This window comes from Cupressus sempervirens, chromosome 11 (assembly GCF_028749045.1).
Source record: "Cupressus sempervirens isolate cs-2001-9-10 chromosome 11, ASM2874904v1, whole genome shotgun sequence".
In the NCBI taxonomy this organism is placed as follows: Eukaryota; Viridiplantae; Streptophyta; class Pinopsida; order Cupressales; family Cupressaceae; genus Cupressus; species Cupressus sempervirens.
In genome coordinates this window covers 441,842,269-441,866,121 of record NC_143128.1, presented here as the reverse complement: position 1 = coordinate 441,866,121, position 23,853 = coordinate 441,842,269, and the positions used below count along the sequence as shown (strand labels likewise).

The window sequence follows — 23,853 nt, the reverse complement described above, 5'->3', positions numbered from 1 at the left end:
CTAACTGCCTGGTTCAAGGTTTTTCTATAGCGAATTAAAACTTTGCGAGTTCCTTGGCTGGCAGGGCCCTTGAACTCGATCAGAATGAAACTGAAACTGGATGCTGAATACTTGATGATTGAATGTTTTGTATAAATTTTGTAAATAATGGAATTGATGCTTGTAGAAGGAATATGTAGATTTTCTGATTTCATTAAAAAGACCAGTGCCTTTGCTCATCCAGGCGATAGAGTCAACTTCAGTGAACTTTTACATACAACTTCATAATGTTTAATGCACTTGTACTACCAATAATTTTGATAATCCAGATGCAACAAACCAATTATAATGCAATCTTTAAATTAGTCCAGATTGAATTTTAACTCTACTGAGACAAACTGGACACAGCTGCGGAAACAATTAAATATTTCACAACACCTATAATGATCAAATTTAAAATGCTAATTGACCATGTCCACTTATCTGATAACAAAATCATATAAAGAATTTTAAAATATAATTATGAAGGACGATTCGCCTGCAGTTTAAATCTCCATGCCATTAAAGATAAACAAAAGACATTTTATTTTATTAAAAAATACAATAATAGACTTTATTACAAAATCATAATATTGCCCTTATCTCTCCATACAAAATAATAAATATTTTTCTCCTAAGAGAATAAATGTGTTCGGATGTGTTACAATGATGAATATTTTTCAATATCCTGAATCTTACCATTTTGTCATCCTTTTATATCCTTATTATTCTAAAGTTGTGACTTTTTAACTTTAAAAGCTACCTATCTTCAAAATAGATCGCACCTCTCATTTAATCAATTTGTCTTAATCATTCCTTATTGACTTTAATAATAAATTTATTTGAACGCTTCATGACTTTGCGTTTGAATTAATCCCGATATATGCTTGCTTTGTATCGACACTTTATTGAAAAAATGGCTTCGTTTCTCATGAAGATCATCGGCGGCATATTCTGCATTCATTTTCATTGCTTTAAACTCCAGATTATTGCCATGAGAACTCCATCATTTTCGCATCGTTTCTTTCAAATGAATCAATGACTTTCAATATTCAGTTATCAGGCTCTGATTGTTACCAACGCTGACTTGAACTTGCTCCTAAGTTGATCTCCTGTGTATGTAAATTATACCTATATTGTGATTGTTATTGCATGGAAATTTCTGATTATTGTATGCACATATTTCCAACTCTGTGGTTAGGGCAATTTCATCCTTGTGTATACCCAATAACTTTGTTCATACATACATTATTCTATGTGAGACTATCTCAAACATTCATTCTTTCCCTTTCATCTCCTCCCAATGCCGTATTTCTTGTTCTTTGATGACATTAACATCTATCCATGCTCTTATTATCTCTGCCACCTTAATACTTGTCTACCGTGGCTTCTACTCACCTCTTTGGCTACCTTCTGTTTTTGTGGCGAAAGAAAGGAGGACTCACGATCAGAACGCTGAATCTTCCTTCCAGGCAGGATCTGCTCATGTTAAGAAAGCATAAATGAGAAAAATTCGATCTTCAGTACCAAATAGTTTGCCTCTAATTGAGACTGATTTGAGAAATTTCTAAAACCTCTGTACACTAGAACCTTTAAAAATCCCCCTTTATATGATGAGAAGTCTCTGTCTGCCATTGTTGCAATATTGGTACAGGACAAACAATAAGAGTTGCACCTGAAACCACTTTACTGCCTGCAATTTGAAACAATTCTGAACAGGTCTTACATATAAACTTCTCTTTAATCTCTGTGACATCAACAGCATCGTTCAGTACTGGAGCTTTTTTCCTTCTTGAACTCGTATCTCTAGAGCTACTTATAAAGCTCCAAAATGCATGTGTAAAATCTAAAAGTTGCCCATCCCTTATATTACCACTTGCTTGATAATTGTCTCTAATTCCAACACAGTCTCCATGTTGCCAAACATACATCACACTGAATCCAAAAGCCAGTATACTTGTAACTTTCAGTAACAGCCCCACTAACACATTCAACACGCTCTAGTTTTGGCCTTTTCAAGGGAATACACATTCCATTTCTTTCCATCTTGTCTCCTTCTGGCAATCATATTTGATTGAGCAGATTTTTGAGGTTATGCTAAAATGCAAGCAAGCAGTTCAGCTGCTTTTCCTAGACCCATTTTCATCTGCAAGAATTCCACCACAGACAGAACTCAAGAAACCTTCAGGATGCATCGAAACACTACTGCTGAATATGTCCCTTGAGCTGTCGTTGGCTTCCACTCTTATCAGCTATGTTGATTCTTGAAGAATAATCATTTGCTACATCTCCTTTTTGACTCAAACCTCCAAGAAACCGATTCAATGCAGATCTCTGCTTCTGGAAATTGAGTGCATCTCCAGCAGATGCAATAGTACCTGTATCTTCTCCATGTTTCTTTGATTTTGTAATGCTGAAGAGATTTTATTTATATTATATTTAGCTCTATAGGATGCAGCATTGCCAGGTTCATTCTTTTGTAATTGAAACATGGTTTTCTCCATCAAATACTGAAACAACAAAAACTATCCTTCCCGTATTTACAATATGCATTGACATCTTATTGTGTCGTCACAGAACTTATGATTCTGATCCTTCCTTAATGAAAATCAATAGGAGATGAAGCTCAAGCATTTAAGCACCCCACTCATTTTGCACAAATGAAAATCTCTACGTATAGTGTTCTGGAAATCTTTGATATCTATGACCACACTTCTTTCAGGTTTCCAACATGAAAAATTTGAGGTCCATCAGTATCAATGATGGTTGCTACCAGGCCCCATCAACTAACTTATGCTACCATATGTTGACCCCTGAAAACATCTGCTTGTTATGTATAACAAATGACTTCCTTTGATTGCTGTCCAACTATGATGAAATCACTACTGCCTTACTCCATGTTTGGTTGTGAGTAAGCTTTCAATAAGTTGTTGGGGCTACGTCTAGCTTCTCTACTATCTCAAGGAGTTTCGTCCTCAAGATTAACCAATCACATTTAAGCAACCTTTTTTATAATTTGAATAATAACATATTTCATGGTATAAATCCCAATGTAGCTCCTTTGCTTTTATAACCTTGATGTGAGGGAAGATGCAAATAACTAAGCAATGTGGGATAAAAGCCAATTTCATCTTTTAGTCACTTCAGTTACTTTTGTCATGAAGGGACTTTAGATGATAAAGTAACTTTATAAATCAACTTTATAGAATAAAGTGACTTAACTTCCTAAAGTTCCAACTTAAATATCTCCCCAACGAAAGCAAATAGATTCTTGAGACTAGTTGGCATCCTCAAAATAAATGTCGTTAACCTATCTGGATGAAAAGATAGACCGACAAGGCACCATAATGTCTAGCACAAAGAAGGGGACATTACACCATTTCTCTCTCATTCTACCAAAAGCTTGTTGAGATAGCTTGATGCATTTGCACAAATTTGTGGTCTTAATTGGTTTGTGGTCTACCTTAATATATCTAAGCTTATGATCCTCAATACCATTAAGGAAGTTCTCTCCATATTTCATTTCTTCTGGGGGGGTACATACAGAGATGGCCACTGATCATATTTATCTAGGAATCTAGCTTAATGGTCCTCTCTCACTCCAACTTGATGTTACAAGCTAGGGTTGTCGTTAAACCAAAAGATCGACCTATCAATGCCCGATACAACCACTAAACTTATAAACACAAGAGGTAATTAATCCATGTCACAAGTCCTGATGGGGAACGTTGGCAGTTAGTCCAATAGTCCCCCGTCCCCCACCCCATCAATGTTACTAGAAAAGATTTGAACTAGTAACCAAGCTCTAATACCAATCGTTAATTTTGTAACTTATTAATCATGCTGATTTGACAGTACAGATCGTATGGATCAGAGTAAGAAATCCATGCCTTTCTTGTGATAGGCTATATATACAATTGCCTTGTCTTAATAAGGTATCGGCGTGTCCCTTGGGTTAATAAAATAGGTCTAACTTGTCTTTAATTAGTTAGGATAACCACTAACTAATGTCTTTTCCCTCGAGTGTCGATTCTAGAAAAACTAGTCATGGCTGACCTAGATAGGGACATGTCTCTTAGAGACATGCCCTTTGGTTGCATATTTATATAGGATGGAAATGTAGTTAAAGGACACACAAATATAGATCAAGTCTACTCCTTTAAGCAATTTTGCCTAAACTCGAATACTTGCTGAAACAAAACATTTCAGAATAACAATTGATGTTGACATCTCTTCTTCAAGTTCAATTAGAAGCAAGATCACCTTCAGCAAACAGATTAGAAGCTATTAAAGTCTGATCAAATACAATTTGCAAAAACTTTACATGGTATTAGAGCTCTAGTAGTCAAACCTAGACTCTGCAAATTAAATAATCAAACTTGATATATATCTAGCATCATTCTCCTATCTCCAATGGCATACACAATCAAACCTGAGGACAGGTTTGATGGGAAAGAACACTTTGATGCTTGGAAATTCATAATCATGATGATTCTTGAAGAAAATGATGTAAAACGGTTTGTTAATTCAGCATCTAAACAACCTACTGTTAAACCTCATAAAACTATATGGAGTGAAGGAAATAGGAAAGCCATTCAGATCATATTAGATGGAGTGAAAAAAGATATAGTAGCCATGCTAATGAAACATCACACAACATTTGATATGATGAATGCATTACTAAATGCATATGAGGTTAACAATGTAACTAGAGTTCTCGCACTAAAAAAGCAACTAAATCACATACAAATAAAGAAGGAAGAATCGATGAATTCTTACTTCCTAAGGGTTGCCAGTCTAAGAGATGAACTTGCAAGTATAGGAACCATCATTAATGACACGGAACTAAAACTGATGGCTATAGATGGATTACCAGATTCATGGAAAACATTTGCACAAGGAGTAAGTGTTAGAGATAATCTTTTTGACTTCAATAGACATAATGGAGATTGTCTTTAGGAAAAATCTAGAAAACTTAAGAAAAAGGGAAAATTGAAAACAGAAGATGAAGAACTTCATGTTCTTAATACAAATTCCTATAAAGGCGAGAAGCACTTCAAGAAGAAAAAGGGTAATCAAAAGAATGACAAACCTAAGAAAGATCTATCCAAAATAAAATGCTTCAAATGCGAAAATTTTGAACATTACAGATCTAATTGGCCTAAGAATTCTAAACAGCAAGTGAATTGTACAAACATTACTAGGGAAGAAGATATCTATGATCTTGAGAATCATGTCTTGTATTTGGCACTATCAAATGAAGTCTCAAGTAAGGCATGGTTAATTGATAGTGGATCATCTCGACATATTACATGATATAAAGAAACACTAGACTCTATATGAGAAAAGGTTAATGGCAAAATCACCATCGGCAATAATTCAACACATTCCATCAAAGGAATTGGAAATTGCACCTTGAAACTAAAGTCAAGTAGTTCTCTTCTTCTCAAAGGAGTACTCTATGTACCAGGAATAAAAAGGAATCTAATCTCAATTACAACACTTGAAGATGATGGACATAATGTTGCATTCATGGACGGAAAAGTCATAACCTGGGCTAAGAACTCCTCATTTAAGAAAGCAAAATTGATTGGTCAAAGAAAAAGGTATTTATATGAATTAAATTTAGAACCTAGTTGACCTATTCAAGCCTTAATTCATGAAGCTGTTGATATAAACGAAATATGGCACAGAAGATTAGACATCTAAATTTCAAAACCTTATCAACTATGGAGAAGATGGTTACTAGTTTACCAAAACTAAATAAAGATCACTCAAGCATATGCAAAGGATGTGCTTTGGGTAAGAACACCAAAAGTCTATTTCATGATAGCACTAGAGAAACTAACAATGTTTTGGAATTAATCCACTCAGATTTATGTGGACCTATATTTGTTCCTTATCTTTGAGGATTCTAGTACTATATACTCTTTATAGATGACTTCTCTAAGAAAACTTGGATTTACTTCTTGAAATGCAAAGAAATAGAATAAATTTTGAAGAGATTTAAAAAATTTAAAACCTTAACTGAAAACTTATCAGGACATAAAATTAAAATTTTTAAGACTAATAATAGAGGGGAATACACCTCAGATTTGTTTAAAAAGTTTTGTAAAGAAACAAGAATTAAGAGGGAATATATCATTCCTTATAACTTGCAACAAAACAAGGTAGCAGAAAGGAAGAATAGAACAATTATAGAAGCTGCAAGAGCTATGATATTTGATCAAAATCTAGAATATTATCTTTGGGCAGAAGCCTCTTGTATTGCCGTCTATATTCAAAACAGAAGTCTTCACTCCTACCTTAGAGATAAAACTCTTGAAGAAGTCTTTACTAACGTTAAACCCAATATAAGTCATCTTAAAATTTTTGGGTGCCCAGTATATATACATGTTCCAAAAGAAAACAGAACTAAGTTAGAACCCTCCAGGAGGAAAGGTATTTTTGTAGGGTATAGTGAAACATCTAAAGCATATAGGATTTTCATGCCTGGTTAGAAAAATATTGAACTTAGTAGGGATGTAATTTTTTAAGAAGATTTAGCATTCAAAAGAGCCCTAAGTTCTGAATATCGCTCTCCCTTACCTAGTTCTGAAAGAAATACTGAATCTGATTCACAGAAGGAGAACAATGAAGAAATTGAAGATGAAATTCAAAATCTTAATCTTAAAGAGACTCAAAATTCTAAGAAAAGACCACTTTAGGTCATTAAGACAGCAAAGGAAGCACAAGACTTTGCTGCACCATCCAAAACAATGAGAGAAAGCAAAAGACCCAAAAGATTATCTAGTTACACATCAAACATGAATGATTTGTCTAAATCAGAACCAACAAATGTTTCAGATGCTATTAAGCATATAGCTTGGAAGGGTGGTATGACAGAAGAATACCAATCCATTATTAAGAATGATGTTTGGGAAATTGTTCCTAGACCTGAAGGAAAATTTGTTGTCTCTTCCAAGTGGATATAAAATAAAGCATGATGCTGACGGTAGCATTGAAAATATAAAGTCAGATTTGTTGCCAGGGGATTCTCTCAAAAAGAAGGAATTGATTATGAAGAAACCTTTGCTCTTGTTGCCAGATAAACCATTGTAAGAGCAGTCCTAGCTATTGCAGCATCGAAGGGATGGAAAGTACATCAGATGGATGTAAAAACAGCATTCCTGAATTGAAAGATTACAAAAGAGGTATATTTGGAGCAACCTGAAGGATTTGAAACTCATGATCCTAAAGTTTTTGTTTGCAAGCTCAAGAAAGCTTTCTATGGGTTTAAATAGACTCCAAGGGCTTGGTATGAAAGAATTGATAAGCATCTCATCGGCTTAGGATTCTCCAAAAATGAAGCTGATCCAAATCTATATTATAAAAGGGATAAAGACGATATGGTAATTTTGATACTGTATGTTGATGATTTACTAATAACAAGTGATGATCATCTCATAGATCAATGCAAGAGAGATCTAATTAGAGAATTCGAGATGAAAGATTTGGGACTCCTTCATTACTTCATAGAACTGGAAGTACGGCAGAACTCTGACAACATTATACTGAATCAAGGGAAGTATACATTAGATATCTTGAAGAGATTTGGAATGTGGATCTACAAGTCTATGTCTTCTCCAATGGAGACTAATCTACATAAACTTAAAGAAGCGGCAGCAAAATCACCTTTCATAGATTTTACTCTCCAGATAGATGATTGGGTCTCTTATGTACTTGGTAAATACAAGATCTGATATTTGCTATGTTGTTAACGCCATAAGTCAGTTTATGTGTGAGCCAAAGGAGATTCACCTAGTTGCAGTCAAACACATTATGAGATACTTACAAGGCACTCTTAACCTTGGGCTCAAATATGAGAAATCTGACTTGGATTTACATGGATTCACAGACTTAGATTGGCGTGGAAGTGTTAAGGATAGAAAAAGTACTTCAGGATGTTGTTTCAATTTAGGATCAGCAATGATATCATGAATATGCAAAAAACAACCTTTAGTAGCACAAAGTTCCACAGAAGCCAAATACATTGCAGCAGTGATGGCCTCTCAAAAAGCAATTTGGATTAGAAAGTTACTTGTGGGTAATTTGATCAAGCCATGAATCCTACGATTATTCATTGTGATAGTCAGAGTTCCGTCAAGCTTTCTGTGAATCCAATTTTCCATGACAAGTCCAAGCATATCGAAATTCCTTACCATTATGTAAGAGATATGGTAGACAAAAATACTGTAAAATTAGAATACATTTGCACTACAGATCAGATAGCAGATATTCTCACCAAACCTCTCTCTCGAGTGAAGATAGATCACTTCAGGAAAAGACTTGGTATGGTTGAATTGTAATTCATTTGTATTCTTTAAATTATTAATAAAATAATTTTATTGTCAAGTTATTGACTGTTATGGGCTCCACCATTTGTATTCGTTATTTTAGAGGTGACGATCTCTGAGATAATGAACACTTGTATGAACAACATTATGAGAGTTGACAATCTCTTAGATAATGTGCTAAACAGTACAATTCTACTGTAAGATCTAGATGAGTTCAAGATCACATTGTGATGTAGACATTGCTATGTCTATAAGTCACAATTTGGATAAAGGAAGAATTTTATTATTCTCCGGAGTTTATCCCGTGTTCTGGTAGATCTTAACTCAAGATCATGTTGTGATATAGGAATGCCAGTACCTATGAGTCACAATTTGGATAAATGAAGAATTGAATTATTCTCCAGATTTTATCCTATATATTGTATTCTTTACAATATTGTTATCACTAGTATCAGTGATATGTCATATCACAGGTTTAGTAATATGACATAGTATCATGTGTTCATGACACCACATACTCTGAAGATTCAAATAGATATAGAGTATCAATCTATGCTTTTTCCTCTTAATTGATGATACTAGATATGTTATCTCTCAGTATGATTATTAAGTTAGGGAGGAGTGTTAATTCTATAACTTATTAATCATGTTGATCTGACAGTACAGATCATACAAATCAAAGTAAGAAATCTATGCCTTTCTTGTGATAGGCTATATATAAAATTGCCTTGTCTTAGTAAGGTATCGATGTCTAACTTGTCTTTAATTAGTTAGGATAAACACTAACTAATGTCTTTTCCCTTGAGCGCCAATTCTGGAAAAACTAGTCATGGCCGACCTAGATAGGGACATGTCTCTTAGAGAGACATGCCCTTTGGTTGCATATTTATATAGGATGGGAATGTAGTTAAAGGACACACAAAAATAGATCAAGTCTGCTCCTTTAAGAAATTCTGCCTAAACTCGAATACATGCTGAAACAAAACATTTCAGAATAACAATTGATATTGACATCTCTTCTTCAAGTTTAGTTAGAAGGAAGATCATCTTCAGCAAATAGATTAGAAGCTATTAAATTCTGATCACATACAATTTGCAGAAACTTTACAGTCATTACAAGCTAGGGTTGTCATTACACCAAAAGATCGACCTCTAAATGTTTGATACAACCACTAGACTTATAGAACACAAGAGACAGTTAAGCCATGTCACAAATCCTGAAGGGAAATGTTGGCAGTTAGTCCTGATGGAGCCTAAAATTTGACTCCATTTGCGAAATAATGTTGAGGTTTTTTATCACTGATTTATTGTGCTAGAGGATTGAAGTAGAACTATGCAAGCAACCACATTAGGGAGATATTTCAATTTCATCTTTGTGTATACCGGACTCGTGAGGAATGAATGAGAAGTATATTCAGATTATCAGGGATGCTCCTACCATGCATGTAGACTACTCAGATTCAATTATTAGTCAGAAAATGTGTTGAACCTTGAAACATATTCAGGGCAAAATTGGTTGTAACTGAAGACTATTCAAAGATAGGGAGGAACCTGATCCATTCACAAATTTCAGATATTAGTAAATCAGGAGCAGCAACACTAACAATACATGGAAGAACTTGGCAGCAGAATGTAAGAAAATTGATTTTGTTGTCTATTTTGAGATATGATGAAAAGCTTTCAGACAAACGCACTCAACAAACATAGAGAGATTTTCTGCAACTTTTACCAGCATTCTCCTTGTGTAAGGATGTAAAAGCACAAATTGTGAATTGTTAAAAAACATTGATGGAATCACTTAGCAAGCAAAAATATGGAATCCCTGGAAAGCTGCTCTTTTATATGATCCTCCTGCTACAGGAAATACTAAACTTGGGGCAGGGTATGAGTCATAATTGTTATAAGCTTGTGCTGGCAGTCATTAATATCCTGTGCATTATTAACCTGAGATGTTTGAACAAAAGTATCTATATCCTTCTGCCCGACCTGAAAGTGAAGCACTTTGTGTTTTCAAAATTGGAATGGGCCTTGGTGAAGTACGTGAAATCTGGGAGTGACCAGCGAAGCAACCCATGAAACTGTTGCACCTACTACTTTGAGAATTGCTTTCAGCATTCTTTATCCTGAGAGTAATTTCTTTCAGCAGGCTTGCCATTTGTTGAGCTTTTTGTCAAAAGAGATTCTTGGAGATTTTGAAGCTTGTGCTGAATTGTATTTACCTACTTCTTCTTTTTAAAACTTGTTGTCATAACAGTCCTTGTTATTACTGAATCTGCTGATAATTGCATAAAAACAATGCTGCGTAACTGCAGAGTTTCTTGAATTCTTCCTCATATAGCTGCTACTGCCAAGAATGATCGGTGTTGTGAGTATGCATTGCTGGCCCTAGAATATTGGGCTGATGCTCCTGAAATACAACGTGCAACACTTTTGTGTCTATATACAAACTTTCATATCTCCGTTAACAGAGCAGAGCATATACTCACATAAAGGAGGGTCGAGCACAAGGAAACCTAACATCTGTAGCAGATATTTGTATCGATTCACCATGCGGAGGAGTATCAGATTAAGGAAAAGAGTTATTAACAGCCATAGACTTTGCCACCCGTTTCTGTAGAAGCCGGAGGATTATTGCATATTGATTAATATTTGATAGACTAACGTTTATCTGTATTCATTGCAGGGTTAATGCACCAGAGCAGCGGAGGAGAAAACTAAACATGGTGTTGTTTACACATACTGAATTATGAAGCGGAAGCATTGCTATGTACGCACGGGAGGAATCAAAAACACACACAGGCAGGTTAGCATCGACATCACATCAGAGGAGTATACGTGTGCAAGCAGATTCCTGTATCAATAAATCACTGGTCAACATTGGCAGCGGCAAAGGAGAAGTTTGAAGACTTGTACGGTGAAGATCACACCAAACACTTTTAAATTTGTTGGTTCTCCATTCAAGTACATATCACAGGAGCTGATAGAATACATGAACCGATGGATTAAAGGCAACGTATAATACAGAAGCCCGATAATGTTCTGAAAAAACATGTGAATCCACTTGGAAATCAAGAAAAATATATATGAAGTCAGACATTACTCCTAGGTTGGAAAAGTTACGTTCGAACTTTAAAAGTGGATGCTGCCAAGGAAGAATTTATATTTCCAATCTGTGCGCCTGCTTATACCATAGTTCCAAGCATTCAAAGATTTTTTATTTTTAATTCCTTAAAGAGAACCGAACTAATTTTGGCTCACGATAGATAACAAATGGTCCGTTATTTGTTATGAAAGGTCACGGTGTTACAAGGAGAGTTTGGTGCCTTTTCTTGGGCTATAAATATAGATGTTAAAAACATAAGAGGAGGACAATATTCATATTCATACTTTAACTTTTTTCCTTGCCTATGCTTTATGATATATTATATTTTTCCAATTGGCGGAGAAATGGACTTTTGAACTAAGCTCGTGGATTTGAGTTAGTGAGTGGACTTTGTGCGATCCGGATATGTTCGCAATAGATGGATCTTCTATAAGGAATGTCTCTATTGTGATTTTATTTTCGGCATTATTATTTATTTTATATTTCAGAGTTTTAAATTATTATTAAGTTGTGTCCTTTGTAAATGTTTTTAATTTATTTTCTATAAATATTTTAATATTCGGATAAGTGGATTGGATCATTATTGCATTTTAAATTTGATAAACGAAAATATTCTGAAATATTTTATTGTTTCCGTATTTATGTCTAATTTGTCTCCACACGAGTTAAAGTGCATTTTAGAGTTATTTAAAATTGTGTTTATATAATTGATCCATCGCATTTGAATTATTAAATTTATTTATAGTTTAATTTATTAAACTTTATAAAGTTGTACGTCTCAACTTATAATGTTGAGTCTGATTGCCCGTTTAATTAGGCACTGATCTTTTACTCCTGATTCATAATCCATATGCTGGCAATTGTTTCATTTATTTCCATTAGAGGAATTAATATATTCATATGTTGTATTAATCTATATTTATTCTTTATTTAAACATTACTTCAATCATTTACTTTTCTTCTCAGTTCATAAATTGCAAGTTTAAAGTTTTCCTCTAATTCTTGCCATTTGGAAAACTTTTACTGTCTTCGTGTTCTAATCGATCTGCTTTAAGCATCTTGGATTTGAGGTTGTTGTCCAGGATTAGGTACACCCACCTCAGTTTTGCAAAGTCGGAAGTGCAAGGAACTTGGACCGTGTTGTTCAGTTCCGTCAAGTTGGCCTTAATCAGTATGATATCCTAGCATCGAGCAGGCAAGGCTCGTAGGATTCCAATCTGCAGTTTTGGGAACCAACAAATCCAACACTTGTCTCCCAATCTTATCTTAGCGACAAATAAGTTAACTTGATTCTTGGTAAATCATGTTCTAAGTTGATTCTAGGAGATATGTTCCAAGATGTGCTCCTTTGACACAGCAATTAAGCCTACCACACTATATGTTTCTAGAGTTTGGGGCCCTAGGCTGGATCCTTGTGACTAGACTCAGACTTAGTGGGTTCAAACAAATAATCAGGTGCAAACTGATGGTCCCTCCATTTATCGTCCAAGCCAAATTTGTTGCCCAACCCGTCCATCACAAAAGTATTTTCAAACTAAGTTCATATACAAGCTGAGGTCTATTCTAAGCAATCATTTTCAGACTCCAAGCACCTTAGCATTTTATAAAAACACCACTTTTAATGAGAAAACAGCCACTTCTATTGCTACCAATGACTCCCTGAAATTCTAATGTCATTTGCATGTTGTCCTACTGCTGCCCTCAAACCTTATTCTGCTCCTGCTCTTTCTTGCACAGGAAGAAAACTTTATAAACTCAGCCATCCTCATCTGTTGTTCTGCCTTTCTGTAATGTCCCCTTTTTGGGCACATAAGAATATTACACGTCCAAGTTATAAAACAATTAAAAGTGACTTCGGAGTTCAATTAAAACTATTTAAAAAGTCTCTCTTAATGAAGGGGAATAGGTGACAAGGGAGATAAGACAAAAGACAAAATGGGGAATCTGAGGAGTCGTTGTAGAACATTAGGAGGAGGAGTTCATTTTGAGCATGCTTGGTTTATGAATCAGACTACAGATATCTCTTGGAAAGTTATTCAGGAAGCTTCAGCATTCATCCAGCCTAAGGACGGAAACCCTCGTGCCGGTAGACAGTGGACGTAACCCCATTGTCTGTGGAGACGTCACATCAGGGGTCTCATGTGGGCTTATAGGTTCTTTCTTGGTTTCCAATCTGACTGTATTTCTGTTTTTAAGATTGGATTCTTGATAGCTAGTTATTGTATTGCTAATGTATAATGCAATAACTTATTCTGAAGAGTTTTTGTGAGCTTTGCTTGTCTTGCTCTTGTAATTGCTGAGTATTATGAAACAATAGAAATTTCTGAGGTTTCCTTTATGAGCAATTATCATTTATTTGTTGATTAAATCTGAAAGTTTATTGCATAAACAATATGGTTGTATTCTGAAATTTGTTCCTGAGATAGTGTTGGGAGAATATCCATCCGGGATAGTACACTTTTGCATATTGATATTAGGCCTGCTAGGTAGAATATTTCATTGGCAAAACCATAGTGAACGGGCATGCTGGTGGAGATTATATGTGGCAAAGCCAGTCATAAACAACACCATTCACAAGTGTGCAGCAGAATCTTGGGATAAAAATGCCAAGCAAAGTTTGTAGTGCATTATTGCCACCTTTATGACTTTCAGAGCATAATTTCTCAGAGATTTTGCCATATTTTATCCTTCACTTTATCTTGGTACCTCTAGAGCCTCCTAAATCCTCAATTTCTGCCATTTTTACAATATGTTCTCTGATGTTCGTGCTTTTCTTCTAATCTGGAAATCTGCCACTAAACTTTTGATTTTCTACTAGTTCAGAGGACCTAACCTCCATAAATGCTACTGAAAAGACATTTTTTGATGAATTTAAGGAAAGATGGACAAGTTTCCAGTTATTTTTATGAGAAGGGCATTCCTTTCAATGCAGATTGCCCCTAATTTGACAAAACAGGTTGGCTCAAATTAGAATTATACTAGGTCACCCCAAAACCCTAAATTTGATGCCTTTTTATGACGATCAAGCAGGAAATGTCATAGGGTGTAACACAGTCCATCAGCAACTAATCATCTAATGAATTAATTGCCTTTCTACATGTTCTTGATATATGATCATAACTTTAAAACAATAATAGACATGCAGTTTGAAAATTGCATAAAGCCAACAGATACTGAAAACCCTACCAGTGCCGCTGGCGTAGGGAGTGCAAACCAAGCTTATCAGTGATCTCAGCAGCATTCATTGCATTGGGAAGATCCTGCTTGTTTGCAAAAACAAGGAGGACTGCATCACGTAACTCGTCCTGCAAATTAAAAACACACTCGAGGGTAAGATGTCTAGATAATGCTTGCAACAAGAGAAATAAGTATCATTCTCTATAAGTTTTACAGCTATGGAACTTTCAAACCAAAGCAAAGAGAAGTCACTAATAAGAATCACAGACTGCAATATAAACAAATATAATGGCATCAGAAGCTTCATATTTGCTCATGTGAGAGTAACAATTAGGCTTGATAAGCATACCTCAGAATTTTCAATTTCCATTCTAACAATATGATTAAATGCTTTCCTGGTTTGTGACAGAAACCATTAAGCCCCTCTACCCCAACATGGCACACAAACAGGTTCTGGACAAGATTTCCGTTACAAATTCTAATTGTAACTTTCAGTAATTTTGTGAGAATTTTTGTGATTCACACATCATAGCATAGAAAAATTGCAAAAGATTCACTGTGCATTAGGAAATTTCCAGCAGAGCTAGGCTACAAGCCTATTTGAAAATAAGTTCACTGGTTTCTGAACCACTAAAAGCATTAAAAATCCCGTGGTAATTCTTGACATGGCCACACTGTGTGCAAGTTCCTTACGCTCGGGAAGAAATATTTAAGACATCTAAACATCAGTGTCGGAATTTAGCAGTGGTGTTTAAAAACCTAACCCTATAACAAGCAGACAGGCAGTCACTATCCATCATAACAGAAAGTAAGCATAAGGAATAGTTTGTCTCCAGCAGTAGACTTTCATTTGATGGCTATCTATGAATATGTTACTTGGAATTCAAGGATACCTCCATTTTAAGTTGCTCTTAGTATAGCATCACTTGGGAAGAATTTATTATCTGCAAGCATTACACATTTTCTGCCAAGGCAACGGAAATGGCTGTGGTGTTTAAACCCAGCACAAGCATAATTGGCAGTATCTATAATGACAGAAAGTAAACATGGCGAAAAGTTCATCTCTCAAGGTGCATTCTCTCAATAATGTCTAATTAGAAACTTGCAAAACTTGGAATTCAAGCATAACACTTAGACAGCTGCAGTCACTCTAGAATCAGTATCACATGGGATGTACTAGCTGCAAAAATCTCACATGTTCCACTAAGCTTGAAAGGTGGCTTTATGGTTCAACTTCAAACTAGGATAGGCATTACTATCAGTTGGTATTTCTTATAACAGATAGTAAACATAGGGTACGGTCCATCTCCAGCAGTGGACTCTCTCATATAAAATCTAAATAAGAATTTCTCAAACATGGAAATCAAAGACAACTCTGTCATCTGCTGCAGTCATTATCACTTCAGTTGCAAAGGGATGTAATATCTACAAAATCTCACATGTTCCACCAAGGCTTGAGAGGTGTGCATCATCCACTTCATTTGTTATTTTGCAAAATTCATCTCTATTGTGGATTACCAAACTATTCCTACATTGCATACCCACAAGCTAGAAGCATACCGATAGAAATAAAAAATCCATGTGGACACATTCCCTACAACAAAATAACTCTTTCTCAGACATGGGGACACATTCCCCCACAAAACCACCACCTCCACCAAGGACACCATCAGGTTTTTTGCTATATGGCATGTCATTACATACTAATTGCAACCTTTAACTTCTTGCAAACTATATTGCTTTTCATGCAGCACTCATAGAGATGTAATATTGCACATTTTGCCTTGAAGACTCCATTTCACCTCAATTTGCATTTCAGCACCCTCCCCCTTTCCCCAACCATTACCTAACTGCTGCTGTCCCAACTTAGTCCCTTGGTCCGCCCTGCCCAAAACCCATCTCAGCATGCATGCATCCCCTCATTAAGAAACTCCATAGAAATAAACCTAAGAAATCAAGGACGTCTAGCTTCATTAAGAGTGCATTAAGTTTCATAGAGAAGAGAGGCAAAATTCAATCCAAGCTTTCTGCAATTATAAAGAAAAAGCAATCATTCAAAAAATTGGGTCAATGAAAAGGATAACCATTATCATTATTTTTCTATTTCAAGCTCTGTGGTCGGAATTTGAAAGAATTAATTAAAATATAGAAGAAAATTTCTTGAAATATGCAAATAAATTGTACCTCATTTAACATTCTGTGCAATTCATCCCTTGCCTCAACAACACGGTCTCTATCATTGCTATCCACCACAAAGATAAGACCCTGTGTATTCTGAAAGTAGTGCCTCCACAGTGGTCGAATCTGATTGCAACACAAAATGCATATATAAGCGTATATACCCATGGACCACAATTAACAGACACAAAAAATAAACATAATTATATCAATTGAATTCAGTTTTGCTCAGTGTTTTATGTCACTAAACTACAATTCAAGGCTTCAAGTGGAAAAGAAATTGGATTCTTCAGAGACACAAAAAGAGGTTTTGATTTTGATAAAGGAAATAGATATCCTCGGATCTTAGTAGTGTCTACCATGAATTGAACTATATAAAGATTTGATGTTAGTAGTGCCTCCCATGAATTGAGCTATATTGAGATTTGGTTCACACTGAACCTGTATTCCTTAGAAAAAATTTACTGATTTTAGATCAAGATCTTTACGATTGGCATTAAGGTTTTGAGGTTTCCTTATGATGTTGAGAGGTAATGGGATTCCTCTGTACAGTTTTGGACCTTTCTTTCATACAAGCCTTAACAGAGTACGGTCAAATGGCTCAAAATGAATTATCAGAGTGCCAGAGAAAAAATATCAAGGTTGATCAGAAGGCTCAAGAGTCAAAATAGATGCCTCAATGGAACAAGGTGTGGTACTAGCACTGCATCATTAAGGATTAGGCAGCACTGTTGTGGTGGCGGCCACAAGAGGCCTGTTTTGCAAATGTTACGGCTCCAGTTATATATGAATGGACTGAATGTTTGGGCTTATCAGCACTAGAAGACTATGGGTATTTATGCCACAGACATTCCCAAGAGATTACTTGATTGGTGATTTCGCAAAAAAAAAGACTCGAAACAGGTCACCAAGGAAGACCATGATCATTCACAAATGTTGGCATGCTCATGAAGTTCTGACTTTCATTTAAAAAAAGAGAGAAAGGAAAATTTTCCAGAGTGAATAGCTCAAAATCTCCCCAATGGGATGAAGAGCTGCCACCCAAGGAAGACCGTGATTATACATGAATGCTGCCATGCTCATGAGTTTCTGACTTCTGTTTTTTTTAAATGGGAAATTTTACAGTGTGATTAACTTGAAATCTCCACAATGGGATGAAAACTGCTAAGCACGGAACAGCATGCACTCAGAATGGACTAATTTGCTCCTAAAGAATGTGTTGTTGAATGGATTTTTCAGAGGTGAAATATTGCCAGGCTACCTTATAGCATATTAGCAACACTAAAATATATTTCTGGGCCAGGTATAAAAAAAACTGTAAGCTGAGTTTGACATCATTCTTTTAAGATTCTAAGAAAACCAAACAATAAAGGGCCAAAAGAGTGATCAGAAGACCTAGAAAACTAAACAATGAAGGACCAAAATAGATTGTGTGTTGGTTATAGATGACCCAAACTGAGTAGTGTGAATGCATTAATTAGAACATACTGCAATTCTTACTGTTTGTTGTTTTCACGTGTGATATCTACTTATTGCCTCCATATTGCTCCATTCAGATGGTACCTGTGAGGAGTTGTGATAAAAGTGGAAGCATCTGTTTCTGGCATTTTGTATTCCTTTTTTGCTCCAGCTTTTGAGAGCATTGTTTTTCACAACTATGTGTGCGTAGGCACAAAATTGTGCCTCGATACAAGGCAGGGATCAATAGCACCACAGAAATGTCTCAGATCATTGTCTCATAAAACTCTTTACTTGCAGTCCGAAGGGACTATTCAAGCACTGAGGCTGATATTTTGTAGTGGGGCATGTCAGCTTTCAAGGATAAGATTAAGTTTTAAAAGCGGTTGATATGAGATTGATGGACCTGGGAATTTAAGCTGTGATATAGCATTTTCAGACTTTGATGCCTTCTTTAAATATATGAGCACAATACAGACAAGTATGGTCATGTCTCATCATCAAAATATCTTCGAAATTGTTACTGGTTATACTTGCCTATGCTATATAATGATAAGACTTCTAAAGCTCTCTGGCATGTAGATATAATCAAGTAAAACATAATTTGCAGATTAGAGCATGTGGCTAGTTCTGAGTTGTGCTGAAGATTTTTGTGTGTTTCTAGCTCTTTTCTGCCCTGGTGTCTTCTTTCTTTCGCAAGGTGTAGACTCAGCAGTTGTAATATTCCCATTTTCACAAGCATTAGAGTTTGTTTGGATTAACCTATCTGTGGCCCTCGCAGCTGAGTCAGATGGTTAGAGGATTCCCAATTGGCAAAACTGGGAGGCCCTCTCCCTTCTGGAGAACAGAAGCATTCAGGATTGCTCTTTGTTTGGTTCAGTTTGGTATACTTACTATTCATAGTTAGTCAATTATTCCAGCATTCTTATATTTGGAAGGGCACCTAAACTGGCCTGAATTGCAGAGATGACCTTCGGCCCCTTTGTTTTGATCAGACATTCAGGTTTATAAATTATAGTAAATCAGGGTTGATAGAGATGGACCCTTACTATTTTTAGTAAAACACCCTAGTTAGCAGTGGATGCAGTGAGCTACCTCATGGTGAAGTTAGAATTGAATTGTGATGATTAATGGAGTTATAATATTATAATTATTATTAAAGTTATACTTTAATAATATTTAGTTATTACGTGCATATCATTGATTGAATTATTAATGGACTATAATAAAGTTATAATATAAAGTTACTTTCCTTATTCCAGCTTGTTCAAGAAGCTACTTCATAAGGAGGAATTACAAGTACAGAATGTTTTATCCCACATTGCTAAAAGTACAAGCATTCACCAACTATAAAGCTATATAATCAAGGTCATCCTTTCATTTGAGATATTTTATGAGAATTGGACATTGAAAATATTTCTCCATGGTTGCTGGAAATCAGGGACTGAATATTCCAAGGACAAAAACCCTTGGAATTGGTGAAGGCTGGACAGACCATACCTTCCAAGATTAATGGTGAAGTTTTGAGATTGTATGCAAGCTATTCAAAGATTTTTGTTCAAGGACATCTCCATTCAAACCAAGAAAAGATTGCAAGTTGTAGACTTCAGGTGGCATCCTCAATGACAAATCTGGAAGTGAAGCACATGTCTGAGAGCTCGCATGTCGAGCTTTAAGGCTCCTCTGAGATCATTTTCAGTGGTATGGGATAAGGGGATAGGTCTGGACATTGATTGAGCATGGATTGGGTCTGCATTCTCAAATCGATTGTCTGAAATATTCAGGTGCAGCAGCAACTTGCTTTCATATCACCTTTCAGCTTCATAAGTGTAGAGATATTCATTGGATGGTCTACTATATGCTTGTTGTAATGTCTCATCTAGTGACAGCAATTTGCTACTAGTGATATTGCTACCAGGATTTAACTGTGTAGTTTGACTCAAAAACTACACAGTTAAATCCTAGTAGCAATATCACAATTTGACTTGCTGTGGAAATTATCTCCTACTTATCAATTTGCTACTACTTTTCAATCAAATCTATTTATTAAATAGCTACTGTGTAGAGTCGTGTTGTTCTAGTGAGCTCGAGCTTGCATACCAACTGTTTGTTTAAAAGCTGAAATGTAAATCTTTATTATCTAGTGGAATTGTACTTTAACGCTAAGCGTTGTAGCTCATGCCTTTATATGACAGGTAACATAGCAGGTTTATAATGCCTCACAAGTGTTTGATAGAATTTCTATGCATAGTACTTGTAATTTGTGTGGTGTTATGTGATACGGGAACTCAGAAAATTAGAACAGACTTTACTTGCCAATTGTTTGATGAAATTCCTTCAAGACATATCGACTATTTAAGGACAGAACAAGAAGGGTTCTTACAGAAGAGGAGCCCTATGTTGCTCTATTTGTTGGTTGTTATAGTGTATATGTGTCTCCTGTACTGTATCTTCTACTTCACCTGCTTTGGCTGTGGATGAAGAATTCTATATATCATTTGGATATTAGTGATAAAACTCCTATAAAACTGTATCATGTTATAACTAAAAAGCTAGATAAAATCAGCAGGAAAACAAGCTGTCTCTAAGTAAATTTTTCCTGCTAAATCGAGTTGCCCATGGATTTGGACAGTATTCAGATGTTTTGCATCAAATTCATTTGGATTCAATAAAGAAAAAGCCCAGCCAAATCCAGGCTGGATATGGCACTTCAAACGCATTTTCATTGCAATTCTAGAAGTAGGCAAATATTTTGACCCATGTTTTGTACATATTAACGTTAAGAAACCCTACACATCATTATTAATGTTTGTTTGTCTATATTAATGTTTGTTTGTATATCCGAGGGTGTAAATCCCATCTAAGCCAATTCCTACCATCATAAACAAGAATATTTCATCAAGGTGCAACGGAATTCCAAGCTATTGTTTTTGGATTGTCCTTGGGCCCATACCCATAGCCAACCAATCACACAAAAGCAATCTACAAGCCCATTTGATTGTGCTAGTAACAATTGTTTATACATGCACATCGAGTCATCCATTATATTGACACTTAGTCTATTAGCAAAATAAGTTTCATTTTATTTTTGTACCAATTAAGATTAAAGTTTTAAATTCAAAGTTAAATCTATTAGCAAAACAAGTTTCATTTTAATTTTGTACCAATTAAGATTGAAGTTTTAGATTCAATGATAAAATTTAAGTTTATAAATTATTACTCATACTGGCATTTTAGTAGTTTGTAAAATTTTATCTAGTTTTATGATAATTTAATTTTTATATTAAATTATTGATAAACTATATATAAATATCCATATTTATAATTTAATTAGATAGGCAATTTCAAAAATCAAATTAATATCGATTTTTTTTACATATTAAATATTACTACATATTTATTATATTAAATATTTTCCAGTGAACCACAAGGATGTGTCATCCACCTAAAAACCCTTTGTTTTTAGGCAATGGGACGGCAAAGTGATGTCCCTCCGCAAACCCACCAATGTCCTTGAGACTTGGGGAACTGCCCAAGGATGCCCAACATCCCTCAAGCACCCCAAGGATGCCCAAGGGTCTCCCATCCTGAGCACCACAAAAAGTACCTTTTATTCTTAGCATCCCATCGTCAAGATTTTATTAATCACGATTTTCAATCTCTCTTTTATCTTAAAAAATCGGGGGTGGGGTAGCCCCCAAACCCCCACTTCCAGCCCAAAAGGAAACAGAACAAAACATTTCCTCATACCCCTTTTATCCTTGGGTTTTTACTTTTACATTCATTGTTCATTTTAGAGTCCAGCAGCACATAGGATGTAGAGCCAAAGGAGCCAGCACAAATTGATGAGGATACTATGACTTCAAATGAAAAGGTTGGTTGATGTTGGTTTGCACAGCTTGAACATAAGGAGTCAAGTAGTTCTAGTGATGAGGAGTTTGGGGATGATTTGAGGCCTCCCTTCACAACATTTTAACATTTTATACTTTTTGTAATCATCTTTATGATAGTTTCAACATTATAGAAATCAACAATTTGACATTTTCTTTTGTCAAATTCTAATTATTATTCAAGTATTTAAAATTTTAGTATTTAATATTTGCAATTTTGCTAAAGTTTCATTTAAAACGCAATTCTTACACATCTTGTTATGACTAGTTTTTCCAAATACTATATGTATATCAACACTACCCCACCCCCCAACATCCCTGAACTTAAGCCCTCCGTCCCCCCTTGCCCAAAACCAGCACCCTCACCCCCACCCCCACATTCCGAAGCTCTGTGGCACAGTGACTTTTTCCATTTTGCACAGACACAAGAGCACATATGTAGAATCACATGTGTAGAACAACATTACATACTTTTTTCATTTTGCGCAGGCACAAGAGAACATGTGTAGAATCACACGTGTAGAACAAGATTACATAAATGAGCCATAAATGATATTCTCATTTCATACATATTTTAAACACAAGTATCCAATATGTTTTCATTCAATAGGATTCTTTGTATTCTTTTGAGGATGTCATTTCACAACTACCATGTTGCAAACATATGTTGTGCAAACATTCTATTCACTGTTTGTTATTTAATATTTATCATTTCTTAGGCATGCTTCTCACAGGTGCCGAGTCATCCAAACATACATGAGAGTCCATATTGTTAATATTCCTACTCCTTTAATAGAACTCTCATCTTCTTGATGATGCCATCTCAGAGCGACCATTGTGCTCATATGACAGGCAAGTGTTTTGTTTATCATCCATTTCATATCCTGTCTTACATGTGGTCCTTACAATGATAGGCATTTGTCTTATGCAATCTCTATCCATTTTACATAATTTTGAGATATTAACTTGGGCCCAACACATCTCTCCATTAAAGTGAGGACAATTGCACACAAGTTTTGAACAAGATCATCAAATGGGCATCAACGACAATCGCTGATTTCAATTTTCATAAGCAGGTTTTAGTTGTGAATCCATGGAGCAATAGAAAATTTAATCAGGGAAAATATTAAAATGATTTGATTTTTTCAATCTATTGAGTTGTAGATTTAATATAATTTGAATAGCACATTCACAGTTATCACAACACAATTATTTTTCCCTACCATGAAAGAAATATTGTCAGTTATTATAATACAGAATACTTCTTTTTACAAAACAAATACCACCAAAACTCAAAGAGTGTTTTCAGAAAGAAAAAAAAACTATACCACAAATTTTATTAACATAAGGGCAAAGAAACTTTTGTACCTTGTCCTGACCTCCAACATCCCAGACTGTGAAGCTAATATTCTTGTATTCAACAGTCTCAACATTAAAGCCTGATCAAGGAAAGCCAAAATTATAAGTATCATATTTAATAGGGAAAAGATACAACTAAACTGAACACAAGAAGGCCTAAAATCAAGGAGAAAAAGTCAAACAAAAATATCTCCCTATGATGTATTGCAAATCCAAAGAAAGGGAGAAAAACGAGGATTACATTGCTTACATTACACACCTATTCATTTTAATCCTGTAATTATTCTACATATAGTTTTCTGGTAGTTCCCCTCTTTTAACCTGTTTTTCCTTG

The 23,853-nt window shown here is 35.3% G+C and overlaps 1 protein-coding gene across 1 annotated transcript in view; it reads right to left on the bottom strand.

The window, feature by feature from the left end:
• LOC149530319 (ADP-ribosylation factor 1-like) overlaps positions 1-23,853 on the bottom strand; it is a 60,235-nt gene that overhangs the window by 14,141 nt on the left and 22,241 nt on the right. The window contains exons 3-5 of the mRNA XM_089811529.1: positions 23,529-23,599; positions 16,819-16,938; positions 14,644-14,762 (exon numbers count right to left, since the gene is read on the bottom strand). Of these exons, the coding sequence (XP_089667655.1) occupies positions 14,644-14,762; positions 16,819-16,938; positions 23,529-23,599 (310 nt within the window). The remainder of the gene's footprint in view (positions 1-14,643; positions 14,763-16,818; positions 16,939-23,528; positions 23,600-23,853) is intronic.